General features: G+C 36.3%; 1 protein-coding gene across 3 annotated transcripts; it reads right to left on the bottom strand.

The window, feature by feature from the left end:
* Nucleotides 1-1,651: 1,651 nt before the first annotated feature.
* Nucleotides 1,652-14,444, bottom strand: LOC128860731 (cationic amino acid transporter 2). 3 transcript variants are annotated; one of them, XM_054098432.1, is made up of 5 exons: nucleotides 14,069-14,444; nucleotides 4,870-5,237; nucleotides 3,844-4,104; nucleotides 2,992-3,777; nucleotides 1,652-2,924 (listed from the first exon to the last, which is right to left on the bottom strand). In XM_054098432.1, the coding sequence occupies exons 1-5, from the start codon at nucleotides 14,092-14,094 to the stop codon at nucleotides 2,488-2,490; spliced, it is 1,878 nt and encodes a 625-aa protein (XP_053954407.1). In that variant the 5' UTR covers nucleotides 14,095-14,444; the 3' UTR covers nucleotides 1,652-2,487. The 3 variants fall into 3 exon arrangements, with proteins under 3 accessions (XP_053954407.1, XP_053954408.1, XP_053954409.1); XM_054098433.1 differs by lacking the exon at nucleotides 14,069-14,444 and adding an exon at nucleotides 7,128-7,372; XM_054098434.1 differs by lacking the exon at nucleotides 14,069-14,444 and adding an exon at nucleotides 6,424-7,094.
* Nucleotides 14,445-20,776: the final 6,332 nt, after the last annotated feature.

Raw genomic sequence — 20,776 nt, 5'->3', positions numbered from 1 at the left:
CTGCATTAAATAGCGAGATAGAGAAAATGTGCTGAGAGATAACCTGAAACTACTGTAAGTACTTCATAAATATCGGTTGAGTACTTTTGAGCCTATAAAGGACACCCACACATACATACACACATTCATATTTATTTATAAGATTTTATTTGATGCACGAGTATGAAGCAATTACATTTAGATAGGTAGGAAGGTAGGGTGGATGTCGAATTGAAACACTTAGACCTGTCGTAGAACCATTATACAGATACTCGTGGGACTTTTCCTTACACTATGAGCCATTCTGCAGCTTTTATAAACGAGTAAAAGTTTGCTTAGTGCGCATGTAGTCAGGTTTTGACAGTTTGTATTTACCATGTTGATGGTTTCCCTGTCTATTAGTAATTTACAAGTGGTTATGGCCATAGGTATCTACGCTTTATCCAATTGGACGTCAAGAGTTGTATCTACTCTAGGAAGTTCATCTGCTTTGCAGTTTCCTGCTATATTCCTATGACCTAGTACCCAGATGAAGTTTACTTTAGGTTTATCTGCTTTACTGTGTGAGTAAGAGAAGACTTAATTTGTGGATAATACTCTCGTTTTTGTCGCTGTAAGTTCCTCTTTTATAGCCGTAACTTCTGCTTGAAACACATTGCAATGATCAGGTAGACGAAATGATTGGTTAACACTAAGTTTAGCGGAGTAAATTCCTCCATCTCCCTAGAAGGAGAGGGGGGATTGTTTTAGTGATCACGCCACTCTATGCAGAAGCCGAAACAGACATCTACTGAACCAGACAGTGTTTAGACAGGCAACAAACGACATTCTTCGGGAGACCCTTACCACCTTCTTAAGCTCCCGACCACTGAATGCCGTAATCGGAGTCCAACCACCAACTACAGCAGATGAAGAGCTCCAGCTTCTCCGTGAGACCCGCGTAACACTGCCCCAATTACGTTCTGGATATTGTAGCAGGTTAAACTCCTACTTATCCAGAATTGACCCCGACATACTAAACATATGCCCTGCATGTGAAGGCACTCCGCACGACACTGACCACCTTTTCACATGCCCAACTAAATCCACTCATCTAACACCCCTCTCCCTCTGGACCCAATCTGTCGAAACAGCAAGTTTCCTGGGCCCACCTTTAGGTGAGTTAGACGAAGACGACCGGTGATATACACTACACGGCCAGGGCTTAATATTGCTGCTACAACAACAACAACACCGTAGTAGTGCGAATTCATTTTGAACCCTATTTCATCCGCCTCTGTAGGTGTAGTCCTAAGGGCCCCGCAGAAGCACAGACTGGCCATCCATTGTAAATATTCCAAAGCCTTTTTCAAATATTTCTTATCTAAAGCCTGCCACCAGACAAGTACACCGTAGTCCTAATATCGCTGGGTCAAGCCAATGTACGATAAAAGGGAAAACCCCGAACTTAACCGATTAACTTTTTGCAAGAGTGGAGTGCCATTGTACCTATTCTACTCCATCTTTGACATTAGACTTCCATCTGAGTTTTCTGTCTAATGTTAGTCCTACGTTGCGGGTAGTTACATTTGGAAATTAATAATTTTGATCGACATTTTTTTACAGTAGCGACGCTGGCTGCTTTCTAACAACTGAGCTGAAGGTGAATACGAATAACAAAAAACAAGTTTCCTTAACATAAATTACAAGTATGAAATTATATTATTATATGAATTATTACAGGATATTTAGCTTTTCAAAAGCGTAGGAGAATTTGAATAATTTTTCTTTTTAAAATCTAACATATCGTGTAAATAAACTTAGGCTTTCTAAGGTTTCTGAGTGAATAAATATTTTCGCTTCACTTAGGCAATCATTAAATACATATTGGCATAAGATTGCAGAATAAGTACCAGTTGGTTGCAAGTAGCCGAGACTTACTGTAGATGATAATAGTAACTTTAATCAAAAAATATGTATGTAACTACATTTTATATCAATTCTATATCTAAACCGCACTCAAACAGTTAAAAAAATAGGTGAAATATTGTAGTTTTTTTTCATATGTTATAATATTACACAAAAGTGCACTTGAGAGTTTAGCTTGAAGGGAGGTAGGTGTAAGAGTGGTCGTCCTGAGATTCCCTAAAATACGTGCCGGTTAATGAGTCACAATGACTTTTCCATGATAATACTACAAATGTATGTCTAGAACTTAAAACTACGCAGTGGGGAGTAGATGCGCACATTCGCGCCTTCGGTTTTTCACTTAATTTTCAAAGTTTTGGTTCTTTTCCCTACTCTTGGTGGTCTCCGCGCTCGTGCGGCTCAATGAGTACATCTTCGCAGCTATTCAACATAACTTAATACTAGGCTTTTAAATAATAACTGTTTCATACACAGGCATGTTCTTTTAAAAATGAAATATCGGTTTGTACTTAGTATTAAAAATTAGTTAATTACTTTAAGATTCTTAATTCTTTTTGCACTCGTTTTCGCTCTCATCTCCACTCGTTCGCTAGTTTCCCTTTAACTTGTATTATTCATGATGATAAGCGGCACCTCAGTGTAGTCATTGTGCAGCGGCAGTCCGGATTCGCTGCTCTCGGCTGTGTCGGATAATACTAGACGGGTTTCCCGCTTACGTTGCCGGCTATTGCGAATACCGTAACTAAAGTAGATCAGCAAGCCGATGACAATCCATACGCCGAACCGTACCCAGGTCATCACATCCAAGCGCACCATCAGATATACGTTGATGAAAATAGAGAGACCCGGCAACCAGGGCACCAACGGCACTTTGAATGCCAACTGGGTACTGGAGCGTGGCTGACGCGAAATTATGAACAGTATCAGCGGTAACGGTAAGCCTGTGGCTGCTAGCAGGACAATGTAAGGCGGTGTTATGCTGGCGGGTTCGATTTCCACCTTCTGCAGGAAATGTGAAAAGACAAAGCACCAGCAGACTGAAAGTGCATAAAGCGGAGGTCATCTTCATATAATTATATAATATATAGAAATAAAGCCACTCACAGTATAGCGTTATCATACAAGTCACCAGTCTGCTGCTCCTCTTGTTGGCCATTGTTATGCTTCCAGTATTGAACAATTGTCGCCAAAGAAAACATTTCGTCTGTCCGTAATCTACTAGAGGGCGCCCATTTCCAATAGAACGGCCTTCCCTACGATCATCACCATCGAAGCGCAAGATTAGCACACAACTTGCAACCATCGAGTAGGCCAAGAGTGTACCGATCGACATGATGCTCACCAGCTGACTGAGCTTGAAAATGGCTGCTAGCAGGCCGGTCAGCACGCCCGTCAGCAATGTGCCTTTAAAGGGTGTTTTAAACCGCTGGCTGATGTCGCCCATGCACTTGAAGAGTAGTCCATCCGACGCCATGGCGAAAACTATGCGTGGCAGTGGGAACATCGCGCCCATCATACTGGCACAGAGGCCGCAAAGCGCACCGATTGTTACCAAATACTCGGCAACCCACCAGCCATAACGACTGAAGACATGTGGAAGTGGCGCTTGCTCATCCTGCTCGAAGTAGGGCAGCATCATGGTAAGTACAGTTGAGACGCCGAAGTAGGCGAGGAAGATCATTGCGAGCGACGTGACGACGGCAAACGGAATGGATTTTTTGGGATTTTTGGCCTCTTCGCCGGCGGTAGCGATGCAATCGAAGCCGATGAAACCATAGAAACACACTGCCGCACCGCGTATGATGCCCGTAAGGCCATACGGACTGAAGCCGCCATTGCCGTAGCCTTCGGGTACTTCTGATTTCGGAATATACCAGTTGCTGAGTGAAACTGTGAAGAGCAGAAAACACTTGTAAATGGGCAATATCTTAGCAGAAGCAACTAATTAAAAATTACCTTTGAAGAGTCCAGCAACAATCACGAAAAGCACTACACTCAGATTGAGGAATGTGAAGACATTATTCAAGCGCGTGGATTCCTTGGCTCCCACCGCAATGGCCAAAGCGAAGAGCACCGTAACGATAAGTGCAAAAAAGTCCGGATAGTCTCCGAGGCCCTCGATGTTCATGGCGAAATTCTTACTCAGATAATCACGCATTGCATAGTTGAGTAGTTTGTCCAGATAGGTGCTCAGACCTTTGACGACACTGGCGCCACCTAAGTGTTCATATAGACGAGTTAGTTGAAATAATTCAAATTGATTTAGATTTCAGTGAAAAAAGATAAACAAATTTTATGCTTTATATATGTATGTATGCGTACTTGCTGTAATTTGATGAGCCACTAAAACTCACTCACAAATGAAAGGAATACTTCTTTACCGCATATTTTCGCTCCATAGCCAGATAGTGTTGGCGAAAACCGCTAAGAAACCTGTACTTACTCAATATCGCGGGCAGAAATTGTTGTTGGAATAAGTGTATGAGTGGGTTGTTGTTGTGAATATGTTTGTGCGTATGTGTGTACATACATATCAGTCAATTGAGTCTCAAAGATCGAAGTAAGAAGCTGATGCCGGGGAGCACCAATGCGTGCACGGCAGAATAAAACAGAAGGCATTTTCTCATATACATTTAGCTATATAAAATAATACATATGTACAACTGTACTGTATATATGTAAAATCAAATTGACAAACGCGACATAAATTACAATCAATTAAGGGTACGACAAAGTCGATTGAGAATCAGAATCAAATTACGGAAAGGAGTGAAAATGTGCGTGCAAGCTTAGCTAGCGGAAGGGCTAAGGGAAGAAGCTCAAAAAGTAATAATTTCTTTCACAGTCATATGAAAAATTTGCTTAACAACAAAGCTTATTTCTAGTAGAACTTTTTTAGAGCGATTCATTTTAGTCTACAAATTATTTGTACAGCAAAAAAGGCTATCGAACGCAAAAAATACATCTCATCACTTCACTTACCAATGGCATATTCTAATATCAGATTCCAGCCAATAATAAAGGCCATAAATTCACCAATGGTCACATAACTGTAGATGTATGCTGAGCCAGCTTTCGGTACGCGCGCGCCAAACTCGGCATAGCATAGACCGGCGAATATCGAAGCGATGGCCGCGATGAGAAAACTTATGACTACGGCGGGGCCAGCGTATACCTTCGAGACCTCGCCGGCGAGCACATAAACGCCAACACCCAACGTCGAGCCGATGCCGAGCGCTGTTAAATCGAAGGCCGAGAGGACTTTGGCCAATTTTGATTCCGTTGTATCCTCCATGGGTTTGCGACGTGTGAGCACATGATATGCACCGGATATGCTGAGCGAGGGCATTCTGATGAAAATGAAGTGGGAAATAAAAAAAATTAAGGTAAGACATGTTTTGTAAGGAAATATTTCTATGACTAAAATGTAAATACTTTTTTGCTTATGTGACACCACTAAAAGATAGGGCACGTTCGCTAGGCAAACAAAAATGTTACGTATTTTTAACAAATATTAATATTAATGATGTAAGGGAGGCAGAAAATTGCGTAAAAATTGCCTTTTTGTGTAGTTATTTTTTATTATTATTCCAGTTTGCATAAAAAGGTGCTATTAGTGTGCTCTTATTAAAAAATTATCTGAAGTCAAAGAGACACCCGGCGCTGGCTTCCCAACTGAATTAGTTAACTATTCTTTCAACCACCCCTTAGCCCTTTTGAAGCCCAGTGTGCACTACAAATACAATTTAAAGGAAGTCGGAAAAGTTGTCTTTTTTTATTGGTTTTTTGATAAATATACCCAATATGAGCATTTTAGCACGTTTTCATGTAAGTGTGAAATTTGCGGCGTTAGCGCGCAGTGTTGGGTAACTGCACTAATATGCAATAAAAGCAAAAAGACATAAATTCTAAGTATGAACTATGAAAAGCAAAGTAAATAAAATTGCAATTAGTAGCTACGGATGAACTGAGTGATATTGATTCTAAGTACAATAAAGAGACATCTTACAGAATCATCTGTCGTCACATACATAGACACATACACATACATACTATTTTATATTGCCTTTATATTTCTACAAATACAACCAAGCGTTTGACCGCAATTACAAAATTGTTTGGATCACAAGATGCGGTGCCAGTTGAAAACAGAGGAAAAAATTCAAAAATTAAACAAATAGCAATAAACTTTCGACCATTCTTCAATTAGCACTTTGGCAAAAGTTTCGGCACAAAAAAGTGAAGTTATTAATTGTAAATTAATATTTAGAAAATTTTGATGCTATAAATAAAATGTGGCCTAATTAGAGAATGGTCGAGTTTCGAATTAATGATCGGCTTATTTGATAAGTCCGAAGACGCCATCTGAGGTGCTATAATAAGTGTCAACTGAAGCGTGTGCGTGGCTGTTCGAAGGAATGCTAATACAATTTTGCTGAGGTAGAGAATTACAACAATCGAGACTAAAACCGAAATACTAAGCAACGCAAAGAAATAGGAAAAAACGCTATTATAAAACGCTGCAAATATACTCACAAGCCGCCGCCATACTTGCGGAAAAATGCAACTCTCTGCGCTATAGGCCTTCGAGAAGTGCTCACGGCCACTACTTTTGGTTGATTTATAAACTTTTTTTATTTGGTCTTGCATTTACTTCGTACGAATTCCGCTTCTGCTTGGTTGGTTTGGAAGATGTATAACACTTTTGTGCAAGTATAACACAATACAAATGCATTTAATAAAAAAACCGTATGAAATAATTTTAATTAATTCCAGAAGAATACCCTAAGTATTGCTTTGTTGGTATATTGACGACTTACAAAGTTTGAAATTTCAGATGCCTGAATATATTCTCAGTCACTCTGCAGATGCTGGCGTAAATTTTTGAACCAGATTTTCGAAAGTGACTTCTATTGCGAAATTATAGGAATTGGTTTTGAATTCAACGTTTCTTTGTAAATGAACCATAATTTAGTTAAAAATTACACATAACGGAATGCATGAAATTAACACGGAAAATAAATGTTTATACACAATTTAGTATTGGAAATGGGCTTAGAGTACAAAGCCATTTTAAAATATGATATTTTAAATGCCACCGCTTTCATCATAATGTACGTTCATCTAATTCTCAGATTCGTTGGTTGTCCCCAAAACAAAACTTCACCCACTCAGTTGAACATTTTTAAATGCCCCATTTAATTGTTTTTACTTAGTTATTTTAGACACCTCAGTCATACCTTTCTTTGTATATCAAAAAAGAAAAATTTGCTCTCTCGCACTATTTGCTCTATTTTCGCTTGAATCGCACTACTACACCACGCAAAGTATAAAACGTTTCTGTGGGCGCTTCAGATTTGAGCGTTACTTAAATAGTACGAACAAATGGCGCGCGTTCAAATCCCGAAGCACAACTTTTTTTTATTTTTTCACGATGAATTACAAAGTGAAAATGCGATGCTGGCGTATATACGGCTTAGCTTTTGAACGACTGTGAAGATCTGATGTGCAAGCGGCCCAGCTGCCATTCATATTTATATGTAAATTACTGAAAATTTAAAATGTTTGCGCGCAAACTTGTAACTCTACACTTCGCATCGAAAGCTCAGAGTATATGAAAGCTTTTACTTGCTTGGAAGTGTTTGTGTATGTGTAGAGAAATATGCAAGTACAAAGAAATTCAAAATTAAAGGGATGAAAGTTTGAATTTCCTGAAAGGTAAAACGTGATGGTGTTGGTAATTTAAAGTTAAAATCAAAACCAACCGTTAAGTAGTAGTATAAAGAATGGATGACTTCAGAGATGCAGTAAATTTTTAAGTTGCACATTCTATTTTTTCTAACACTCGTGTTTTATTTTAACCAAATGGATGATAAGCATTTACTTGCTCCGTGGTTCTATCGGATGTGTGTGGTTAGTTTAGTATTCTGTGCCCAGAAGCTCACTTAATATTTATAATGTGCTTAAGGGAGGGAGGAAAGGTATTTAAAGTTGTTTTACCTTTTAAATGAACGCAAAGCACAAGAGAATTCACAAAGTTATGAGCATTTGACTGCCCGCTGCTTTGGGCCCGCTTTCACCTGCTCGACTGTGAAAAGGTTTTCTGAAACATTTTTTTTGAAGTCCGTGTACGCCCTAACCCATAATGTATTGAACCAATCGTTTTGAAATTTTGCACAGTACTTCTCATTCACCAGGTATCCCTGTTTTTAGTAATTATTAATCTCAAAATAACAAATTAGCCGATTTATTTTTAGCCGAAATCGTTTTCTTGGCATGCAAGTGTTGCAAAAAATTGAAGAATGGGGAAAATGTCTTCATGAATGAATTTTGCCTTTTGTACTTCAAATGATTCTGTTGGAAATTATGATGCATACTGCAGGAACCGCTTCCGGAGTTTCGCTGCCACTCGTTTAATTATCAATATTATGCAATACAAATTTACGAAGAATTGCTCAATTATTATACGAAAATTTACTGAATAAGGTAACACCATCGTCAAAAAAAAAGTATTAAGAAGCGTACTTTTTAATTAACCTTGCGCGAAATGCACGACATTTTTTTTATTTGAGGAAAATGCGCAACACCGTCAGCGAAAAAAAAAATGATGAGAAGTCAACGAAAATTTAGAAGCACTTCGAATTTTACTTTATTCTACTAAAATTTAGTGAGCTATAAAACTGCGAACGCAATGATGTTTTTTTTTTAATTCGGATTAAATAGTTTGAAATTTTGATGAAAAATTGCCGAATGTTTATAGTTCTTGTACAGAGTTTGAAACTTTGATTTAAATAATATTTGTTGTAGAGCAAATTTTAATCTAATAAAATATTGAGTAAAAGAAGAAGAAAATCGTTAAAACTGGTCAATATATCGCGTTTATAATTAGCTGACCCGGGATGTATGTAGTCATTCACTACAAATGGAAAAATCAGCTGCGTGAATTTCTAATAAAAGTTCAGGATCTTTAAAATTAAATGTGATTTAGAAAGCATCTGAGGAATCTATTCCTTAAACAGGCATTATGTTTCCCCTACGATTTGAAAGTATAATTCACTATCCAATTCCAGCCTGCTTGATTTCGCTCAAAAAGCCTTAGAGAGGTCGGTATAAACGGTGTCAACCTGGTACTCTGATTGGAAGACAGCGATAGAGTTCCCCGAGAAGACAGCTAAATTGGAAACTGCTGAGCGGCCCGGAAGAAGCCATGCTGCTCTTGACAGCAAAAAGCAATTTGTTCTGGATGATACATTCAAAAAGCTTTGCAGTGGTGGAAAGCTTTGAAATAGGCCTATAGTTGCTAATATCATATTTATTACCGTTATTGAAAATAGGTGAAACGAAAGCCAATTTCCAGGCATCAATAAAAGTAATTATTAATTAAGAAAATAGCAGATACTTGAGAACATTTTGATCGAAGTTCATTATACAATAATTAAAATTAAATCAGACGCCACATTATAAAATACTTATTTCTGGACTAGATTTTTTGTATTGCTACCTAAATTTTACCAAATAAACATACTTTGATATGAATATGATGATAATAGATTGCCTCACATACTATCAAAAAAGATTTTAGAAAAACAGATATTTTGGGTTGAAGAAATTAGTAATCTAGCACAAAAGTTAAATATAACATGTAATTGGGGCACTTCAAATAAAAGAGAGTGGAATAGAAATATAATTTCAATAATAGAAAATCTTCATGATTCGAATATTCGAACTTTATGGGAAAGGGCACACCAAAGCACCCGATTATATAAGGAATTAGACCATAACAACGCCAGAAGCTATTTAAACGATAATACTGGAATCTATAAAATTATGTGGATTATGAAAGCCAGATGTGATTTAATATACTTGGGAAGCCAAAGGTATTTAAATTGCACTTTATGTAACTTAAATTAATGAGAAGACATCACACATTTCTTAGGAAAATGCCCGATACTTAAAAGAATTCGTCAAAGATTTTTTGGAAAATATAGTTTAAACCGAGATGAAATCATAGACATTTTAAATGGTGTTGGCCCTTCTGGATATAATAACTTATTTAAGTTCATCACTGGTGCTATAGAACATAGAAAATTAATTTTAAGCGAATTCAATACATAGTACCATAGTAACATATGTAAAATGTAAGATTTTGTTTTTTTTTTTCTTTTTTTTCCGACAAACGACCTAGTGTCACTGTCGTACGTTCTAAAGTTAATGATTAACCTTCCTACGGTCTTCAAATTAACTGACGCGGATGGACTTCGGGTCAAATTTGACCCAATACTATGTTTTCAAGGTTTATACTTGGTTTTTGATTATTTTTACTGTTAATTTTTTTTCCATTAAATGGGTATCTTAAATAAAAATCAAAATCCAAATATATTTATTCCATTATCATATTTTTTTATTAATATATTTATGAATAACGAAAACTTTAAATAAAAAGTGTATTTAATAATGAAAGAAAAAAGAAATAAATTATTTCAGACAGTTTGTACACAAAGTAATAGTTTTAGAATGTTGTTAAGATATATATTTATTACAAATGTCGCAAACTAATCCTGTTTTGTTATCAGTTTTTGGGTATAGTTGACATCGACTTCTTTTAGTTATTTTCTTTTCCGACGTGTTTCCAAATTGACCTGATGATGATGGCTGTGCATCCAGTTGAGAATCCTTTCGTATTTTTTGGCAATTTCAAGTGAAAAATGTGCTCGTGGTAAAGTGTGTCGCTTTTTTATATAGGGCGTTACGAACTGCATACCAAGGCTTTCCAAGTAAAAACGGCGCTTTGTAAGACAGCCCTCTTTCCAGGTGTGGTTGGCGGATTTGAATAAAACGAAAGCGTTATAAGCTGAAATGTCGATTCTGTTACTAAACACTACTTGAGGCCACCGTTTTGTCATTCGTTTGCAAGTGTAACCACTTACAGCTTCGCCCAATGTGTCTACACCACCTTTACATTTATTGTAGTCCAGTATTATTTCTGGCTTTTTATCCCGACGATTACTAATTTTTGAATCATGGTGTAGAGTGCTAAGTAGAATCACAGCTCTATTCTTCTTAGGTATGTACGAAACGAGAGTTGTTTGTTCGGTAAAAGCGAAGATTGATGAATTTAGTGGTCTTCTTTTTATGTTCACTAAGTCTGGTGGTAGTTCGGGCTAATTTTTGCGTATTGTTCCTACTATCGTAATACGTTTCTCCAATAATTTTTGTGCCAATTGATAAGACGTGAAAAAATTGTCCGTTGTGAGGTTATGTCCTTTTAGCCCTTCAATCAAATCAAGAACAACACGCATGCCTTGATTTTTTTCGGGGGTTCTTCCGATTGCCTTGCCAGTGTAAGGTTGGATGTTCCAAACATAGCTGGCTGTTGAATTACGAAGTACCCAAAATTTGATTCCATACTTTGCAGGCTTTGCTGGCATGTACTGGCGGAATGGACATCTTCCTCTAAAAGCTACTAATTGTTCATCGATGGTCACGTTTTCCGTTGGATTGTAAAGCTTAGGTAAAATCTCAACCCATTGATTCCACAAATCACGTATAGGAGCAAATTTATCCAACGATCTTCGTTCACTTCGAGTTTCCCTGTTGTCGAACCTAATCACTCTCGATATTTTTTTGAAAGTCTTCAAAGGCATAGTTGCAGCGAATATTGGTCTTCCGGTTTCAGGGTTCCAAAGACTTTCACAGCTTTCGTTATTTGATCGAAAAACGCCAGCTAATATTACCAATCCAATAAATGCAAATAGTTCGATGTTTTCAATATCCAGCCATTCTTCACCGTATATTCGTTTTCCCTCAATGTTTGTGTAGGCCAATATCGCACGTATCAAAGGAGGTGGAAAAAATAGTTCAAAGCTAGAAATTTCTTTTTCGGTAATTCGTGAGCACGAGTAACGCGTTAGTCCAGGAATCAATCTGATAATATTTTCTCTTGAAGCTCTTCCGGCACTTGTTACAAGAGGGGTTTTTGAAAAGTTTATTTGACCATTTTTTGACGACATGATTTCAGAAGGCACAAGAGAATTTTCGTCATCACTAAAATCACTGTAGGAAAAATCTGCAACCTCAACATGATCTTCGAATTCAGAACATGATTCCTCATCATCCGAAAACGCGGCCAAAGAGAATTCACTTTCACTATCACTCATCGTTACGAAATAAATAGTCGAATAACCAAACAAAGCACGTGCTTTTAAATTTATGTTTACTGTGAACTCAATAAAAGCAGATTAAATACAATAATACAATGCAACCGCTGAGCCGAAAATTTGCAATTAGCAAATAAATTTAACTCAAATAACGTCTGATTTATACAATACGTTGGGTCAAATTTGACCCCAGGGTCGTAGATGTATAGAAATTTCTACGCGACAGAACCTAAATTATTCTTTTTTAATTTTACGCTTATTATATAAAATATAGTAAATTAGAAAAAGTCACGAAACATCAAGTCCTGAAAAAATTTGGTTCTTGAAAAAACTTAATTTTTTTCCTGAAATGGGTCAAAAATGACCCGAAGACCGTAGGAAGGTTAAAAATGAAATGTAATGTTTATTTTAAGAAAGTCGAACAATAAATAATAATAATAATACTTTGATATCGTAAGAAAAATATCTATTAGGCATATGTGTGTGCATCTAGAAACACTGAAACTACGATTGGTTAAAAAAATGCGTTTTCAAAGCTGAACGTGATGTTTGCATGTAAAATATTTTCGAATGTGTCTTAATATTTATTTGTGACGCTGTATGTAACATATCGTTCGTCATTTTATTTATATATTCATTAAATATATTTGGTTATAAGAGGAGGCCCGTTACATTAAGTGCAATTACAGAAATTGATAAGCTATTTAGGTGGCTTAATTCATTTTTCAAATAGGTTTAATGAATATTTATTGTTTTTATTTTTTATACATAAGTATACTCTACAAGTTATTATCTTTTTCACTTTTTTAATGATAACCAAAACAAAAAATATTAGCTTTATTCTCTTGATATGAATATAAAATAAATGTGAACAATTTGAATTTGAAATGACCACCCAAGTTGAATATACATACATACGCACATATGTAGATGCAATGTTTTTGAAAGTAACTATAGCCTTTTATACGCTTTTTTCAGGACATACAACTGCCAAAGGGTTGAAAAGATCCGCTGCAGAGCAACTAAACTGCAGATTTAAAAACACGCAACGTAGAAGATCACGTTTGTAGTTCGAAATATGTATGCTTTTATATTGTAACATATGCGTATATACATACACATATGTATGTGCGTATGTACATTTCTCACACCCTTAAAAGTATTGCTATACCAACGATACCATTTCTGAAGTGTTTGCTAAAAACAAATTTATATTCAAGGTCGGAGAAACCACAGACATATTCTTAAGCACATAGGAACATACATGCATAAGAGTGAAAAAAATTTGTAAACCACCAAATTTATAAATTAATTAATTTGCATTTTTCAATCTGAATATTTTTACTTTTAAAATTATCATTTATGTGATTCCAATAAAAATGTTTAGACTGAAACCCATTCTGAAGTTATGTAGTTAATTTTTATAAAGTATCTCTATTTATTAATATTTATATTGTATTTTTCTTGTTGTCAGTCCGTTGTATGTGCATAGTATGCACTTATACACTCTGCATTACAGCACAAGACACGGCAACTCTGCAAAGCAAAAAACTGCCAACAAAACATTTGATATGCTACCGCAAGCTCTTTACTTCTCTCTTTCTCTTTTCGCTCACTCGTGGGGGCTCACTATGTTGTTGTACTTGTAGCAGTTCACTGTGGGGCTCACTATGGCTTTCATTGCTTTTTGGTAAAATCATTAGTGTATGACTAAGTTAATTCATCTAAAAATATTGAATATTATACCTACTGTTTACATGGCATAGCAATCATATGAATGGGAATGGGGAATACGAATTGTAGTTTTTGGTGTTGAAGAGTATACGTCATAGAGACTAAATTGAATTTGACGCGTGCGTAAAAATAGCTACCATCCCGCATTTTGTATTTGACTGATAATTTTTTCCCCGACTACTTGTGGATATGAATGTGCTGATGTATGTACATACATATATTTGCGACAACGTGGGCAATTTGATATCCACTGAATTCGCTGAATAGGACTGACGTTTCTTTAAACTCACCCGCAACTTTCCAAGAACTCCTCCATTGTGCAATTTTTGTTTAAATTCACCAAAACGAAAACACTTTAATTAAATTAAATTTTTACTAATACACTTTATTGTTAAAAGCGCAGGCTTTTTGTCACATAAAACCATATATAGATTTCTATTGATTAAGTAATGGATTGTTCACTAAACACGCGACAGCCGGCATTGAGTTCAGCGTTCTCATACTATGTATGTTTCTACTGTTGGACGGTTCACAAACGAATACCGAATCTATAAGACAGGCGGCTGTTATGTACGTATGCACGATGTGTGGCAAAGGTGGTGCGTATGTATGTACGTAATACACAGAACAACAAACAGCAGGCGCAGTTACTACCAATTGGATAAATGTGCGACCACAGGCCGCTATGTTGAAGAGAGCTGCGTAAGAGCACGTGTATGGCGAACAGCTGACGAGTGCCGATTGAAGAGCGTGGCAACATATGAGCGTCAGAGCTACCACACCAACCTAAATTATAGAATATATTAATTTATGTGATACTAATACACTAAATTAAATACAAAAAATTAATGAAATTAAAAATGAAATGTAAAAATTAAATATTATAGTGATCAGCTGAATTTTATTGCATAAAAATATTTGGTTAGTAGTCAAGCATTTCAGGTTTACATGCACTTTTATATTTACAGCCTTTGGTTCAAATATTCTGTGCCGTTGGCCACTCTTCTTTGTTATGTTCTCTTGTAAATGGGTATCCCTTGCAAAATACTCTCTGACTGCGCAGATATACGTTTTTCTTGAAGTCAATTAACTAATTTGACATTTGAGGCCATGCAAGAGTTTTGTTTCGGTTGATGATTTATTGGCGGGAATTGCATCAGCAAATGTTGGAAGTGTTGGTGCATATGCTTCACAAATAGCAAATGTTTCTGTGGGAACGAATTACATTGAAATTTGACTAAAGCCTCAAAAAAATTTAAATCGAGAATTTCACTGTCCCATTTGATTGTGAGGACGGTTTAAGTTCTGTTTCTCTCATTATTGATATTTGATTTGGTTGGGGGTTATATGAATTTATTTGACATTACTTTTATATACACCACTCGGAAAAATTATAAGACCAAGTAAATTTCTTATTATTTTAAAATCATTTCGGACTAAAAATTTATGTTTTTACACTTTAAACCTTTAACGATAAATGTTTTAAAAATATCCAGAAGGAAGCACACATTTTACGAAACTTAAATCATTCATTAAAAGAAGTAAAACCTATAGAACGAAGGGCCATTGTTTTTTTTTGTTTAATAAATAAATAAATTAAATGTAAAATAAATAAATTAATTACTATATTTAAAAGAAATAAATAGAATTCTTGGGGTTAGTTAAAATTTTAAACCTTAGTAATTTTGCTGAAGTGATTCTACGATGATCGATTTGATTAATTTTTTTTTAACATTTTGGTCAATTTTGACCATTCAACATTAATCGCACTTTTAAGGGCTTTAGCGCTATCAAAATGTCTTCTGAAACTGTCATTTTTGGAAATCGATAGGGAAAATATAGCCCATACATTTTCGATTGGGTTTAGATCAAGGCCTGCATTAAAATCTGGCATTTTTTTGCTGCCGAGAACTCTTTTGTTTCTTTGGGAGCATGAAAGGCTGCGTTGTCATGCCAGAAGTTCTATATACTTGACACTATTCATTTTTGTGGATATGAAACATATAGACGTTTTACCTCTGACACTAATGGCTGCATAAACCATCACAGAACCTCTTCTGAAATTGCGAGCCATTCCCTCCTCCTTTTTCTTCCGTTTATTATGCCAATACATTTGGGAGCCCCTGCTCCGTCCAGATTGAATTCTTTTTGATTGGGAAAAAATTCTATTTCCAATTCATCTTCCCAAAATTGGTACTTTTCTGTCAATGTCAATCTGACCTGTTTGTGTGGTGTGGTTACCATGGGTTTAAATACTCGTTTTACATATTCCAGACCAGAGTCGGCTTGCAAAATTTGTTGCTTACGACGTGTAGTACCTTCAATCAAGGGTATGTTTATTTTCAGCAGGTCTATTTGATTTATTTATAGCTAAACGTTTGATTTCCCGAACATCTCTAAGGCGCTAAGTTTTGGTTTTCTACCACTTCTCTTAGTACATCCGTACTTTTCTTTCAAGTGGAAGTAATGCAAAGCCACAGTTTCGCTTGTTTTTAATTTCAAAGCAATCTCTCGCATTGTAAGGCCTCTCTACCTCTTCGTGCTAAAATATGCCCCAGCTAAAATTCACAGGAAGCTTTTCCGTGTGGCATATTTTTTGCTTTTAAGCCAAAACAAGCACATAAATATGAAAGCGATCGAGAGCCGTTATAATATAATAATTTTAACGTAATAACTAACAGTGCACATTTTGACGTGATAACGTCTTTTAATTCGATTTTGCCGGCTGCACGAACGAAAAAATGTGTCGTTACCCTGCTCATTTGCCGTTACCTTGCTCATTTATCGTTACCTTGCTCATTTGCCGTTACCTTGAATGAACTGCAAGCGAAAGCGCGGAACGAACAAAGCAAACGAACGGCAACGTTCGACATCTTGCTCTCTCCTACTTAAGTGAGCGTATATATGTATGTATATGCGCATATGTACATATATAAATCCACGTATTTGTATTTGCATATGCCTTCTTATTGATTATTATTAATTTGATTTACTTGAAGAATTTAAAATAAAACCAAGTTTGTTAATAATACCTGTTGTTTTAATGTTATTATTATTAATTTTTTTATTATATATGAAGGAAAAAATGTATGGTAATATTTACCATATACCTTATAAGATATGTTGTATACTAATATATGTATATAAACATGCATATACATATACAATTTCGCGCAATTTTCAAAAAGAACAAATCTATATGTAAAGATGCATACAAGTTATATGGACATATTAAATATACGAATCTATTCCGCACGCCAGCAAATGTAAGCTAATGTGCTTGAACTGCAAGTGAGAGCGCGGAACGAACGACAAAGAGCACAATCGGCCCCCGCGTTCGGTAACGTTCGATATCTGGCTCTGTCCTACTTGAGTGAGCATATATATGTATGCATATATATGTATATGCGCATTTGTATATAAATTCACATACAGTAGAAGCCCGATAAGTACAATTGGAAAATTTCAGCAGTGATTGCACTTAGCGAAAAATTGCACTTTTGCGAATTTCTCCTGTGGATCGAGGAATACCTAGGGAAAAATATTTTAACTCTATTCAATGCAATTAATGAGCTCAAAAGGTCGATATTCAAGAAAAATGAACACATATTTTTTGAAATTAATACAAAGAGATCAATGTGGAAGGACATATGAGTGTGTGCCCCAAAATTCAATTATTTGTTTTGGAAAAACTTTGTTATTTTCGATTGCGTTTTCTCGTAACACTTTTCAAGTGCTTTTGATCGGATATCATGCAAACAAGCGATCTGATTAAATGACAGTACATCGTTCTGTTCACCCCATTTCAAAATTGTATTGACACAGCCAAAAATCGATTCATGCTGGACTTTTTCGGTTGTTTCTTCTTGAGTAGTATCTTCGGGTTCATTGGCTTCACTATCACCTTCATCTATTCCTAATTCCAAAACCCAATTGCGGATTTCATCTGTGTCTGCTTCACCCACATAGTTTTCGACCATCTCATTTAACCGTTGTAATCCTCCAACAAGAAGGGAGTCGTCAATTTCGATATCCAATGGCATATCGTCTGGATTAGATTCAATAATCGCGTCAACTGTTGGGCTTGTACCCAATACGCTTTTCCAGCATTTAGCGATCGTTTCAGGGAGCAATTTCCCCCATGTTTGGCTCAACATGATCACGGCGGTTTTCAAATCAATTTTCTTCAATAGTTCATGTAATGAAGAATCTTTTTCACTAATTATGGTTTCCATTAGCAATGTTTTGTATTGAATTTTTGTCAAGTTAATAACACCTTGATCCATTGGCTGTAAAATCGCTGTGCAATTGGCCGGAAAATACATCACTTCGATCTCACCATAAACTAATTCTTCTTCGGGCGGATGAGATGGGGCTTGATCCAGCAAGAGTAATGCTTTGGGTGGAACATCATTTTCTTTGGCGAATTTTTTCACTTCTTCGACAAAATTATCAAAGAACCACTTTTTGAAAATACCCCGCGTCATCCAAGCAGTCTTGTTGCTAGCATAATTCACCGGTAGACGAAAATTTTTAAAACAACGCGGATTCATAGATTTGCCGATCGTTAATGGTTTTATTTTGTGGCTGCCATCACCATTTGCACACAAAAGAACACTGATTCGATCTTTTGAAACTTTGTTGCCTGGAGCACTCTTTTCATCTTTCGAAACGTAGGTTTTATTTGGTAAAAGTTTCCAAAAGAGCCCCGTTTCATCAGCATTATATATTTGTGATGTTACATATCCTTTTTCAGCGATTTTCGTCGTAAATTTTTCCTTAAATGGCTCAATGGCTTCTGGATCACAAGATAATGATTCACCAGTCACAGTCAAATAGCGAAGCCCGAAGCGTTTCTTGAATCGCGAAAACCATCAATCACTTGCATTGAATTGTTCTCCATCCTTTTTTATTTCATCAAATATTTTTAATCCTTTGCTTTTCAATATCAAGCTAGAAACAGGAGCATTTCGTCGCCGCTGAAAAACTGGTACAAACGCTTCTCGAGCTCTGTATGATTGCCAAACCGCAAAGTTTTCCGTTTATTTCGAAGTGAAAATTAATTGTATGCATTTTCATTTAATGAACGGGATTGTTTTTTTATTCGGCAAATCGTTGCGCAATCAACTTTGTATTCGAATGCAAGATCTCGTTGTTTAACGCCTTTTTCAATTTTTTGGAGAATCTCATCTCTTTCTTTCAATGTTAGAAAATGTAGATTCTTTTTCACTTTTCCCATGATTTTATTTGATGAAAGCAAAAAAAAATGATTCAAACTCCGAACGATTGTTTTACTCTCAAGAACCAGCTTGAAACTAACGCGTGTTGAATGTCACAAGCGATTCGATGCCATATTTGATATCAGTGCTACAATTTTACAGTTATTTGTAAAAATCAAAAATCACAAAGCGTGAGAACAATGTATTTGGTCGCAATAGTTCCGAGAACCATAACTGTGCATAGCTATAAAGCTGTGTCTTCGCGCGTGATGAACGCAAATACATTGCCGTATTAAGTAAAAAATTTCTTCGAACAAGAATTCTTTTGCGCCCGAAAATTGCAATTTTTTATTGCTCTTTTCGAGTTTTCTATGGACTCAAAATCGAATTGTACTTTCCGCGAAATTCCAGTTATCGGTATTGCACTTATCGGGCTTCTACTGTATTTGTATTTGCATATGCCTTCTTCCTGTGTGCATGGTAATGAACCATTTCTCTGTTGAGAATAGAACGATGATAGAAAAAGTAGGAAATGACAGGGAGTGTTTCGAGTGTAAAGTGTCTTGAAAAAGGCAAATCGATGATGGTGCCTCTTAGTGTTGTTGAGTTATTAACGTCTGATGCACAATCGAAATTGAAGATATATTTCATGAATTTGATAAATGTTTCGTCATTTTCCACGTTTGTGTAAATGTAACTTGACCTATTCCATTGCAATTCCATTTATCTCCTCCTCTATATCCATACAAAATATCTATCAAACAAATAAAATTAAAATTTTGTTTTGAAAATTGCAACCATTCCATCAATATTTTCTTATGACGTTGTCACGTTAAACCATCGTCAGTAAACCGACCTTACAGACAACCTCTTTTTTTACATTAAAAACGGACGCCTACTAACCTCTTTGAAGAAAAGGTGTCTTTACTTTTACTTGGGGCGGCCGAGTAAAATAAAAGCATTAAAGCCGTTTACTAAAGAGTTTGACTTTTACAGTTGTGACATCGGGCTACCGATGTTATCTATGGTAGCCAAATATTGGCTTTTCACACGGGTTGTGGCGTCGGCAATCGGGGTTCACCATTTCCAGCTGCATACGGAATCCGTTAGAGCCCTGCAACTTTTTGTCAATTCGTTACCTTGAACACCTTTTTACAAACTGCCAAAATTAAGCTATGGGCTTGGAGTACGAAAACTACAAATTTAATTTTTGCCAAAATGGGCTCGTCCAGAGCGATGCGTTGAGAATTACATAAAATAAAATATCCGACTCCAAACACATATCACTGGCAAAGAAAAGGACCGTAGAAGTCTAAGGGAGGTCTTTTTACTGATCAGCCAACATTACCTAACCTAATCTACCTTCAACACCGCTGTATTTTCGAGCCGATATTTGCTGAAGGTTGGAATTTTACATTATTGGATACCTTTTGTTAAGATGCCAGCGTTTTCCAGTACCTCTAGGGATGCCAGACTGTTGAGCTTACACGTATGCTTCTCTGTGGCTGTTCTTCATTGAAACTGTGAAATTAACGCCCTGGTCTTCTTCAATTTCTCGTTTTCAAAAAACACTAACGTGAATTTATGTACCCTTGAAAACTCTATTGGGTAAGCTCCGGTTGTGTGAGAGCGCCATCAAAAGTCTACAAACTCTGATGTCTCATGTGAAAGCGAATCCAATATTTTCCACTGAAGCTTTCACAAGTGAAGGGATGACTGTTGGAGATTTAAAATCAAACGCACTGGCTCGGCAAGAGCTCAGTAGTAAGCGAACATTCG

This window comes from Anastrepha ludens, chromosome 4, assembly GCF_028408465.1.
Source record: "Anastrepha ludens isolate Willacy chromosome 4, idAnaLude1.1, whole genome shotgun sequence".
Taxonomy (NCBI): Eukaryota; Metazoa; Arthropoda; class Insecta; order Diptera; family Tephritidae; genus Anastrepha; species Anastrepha ludens.
This window is presented reverse-complemented; position numbering and strand designations above follow the sequence as displayed.

Excerpts from the sequence above, each read along its gene's own strand:
- LOC128860731 (XM_054098432.1), bottom strand. The coding sequence starts at position 14,094 with ATGGAGGAGTTCTTGGAAAGTTGCGG. Across the intron at positions 4,105-4,869 it reads GATATTAGAATATGCCATTG|GTGGCGCCAGTGTCGTCAAA; the intron begins GTAAGTGAAGTG and ends ATGAACACTTAG. Across the intron at positions 2,925-2,991 it reads TTGTATGATAACGCTATACT|TCTGCTGGTGCTTTGTCTTT; the intron begins GTGAGTGGCTTT and ends ATGCACTTTCAG.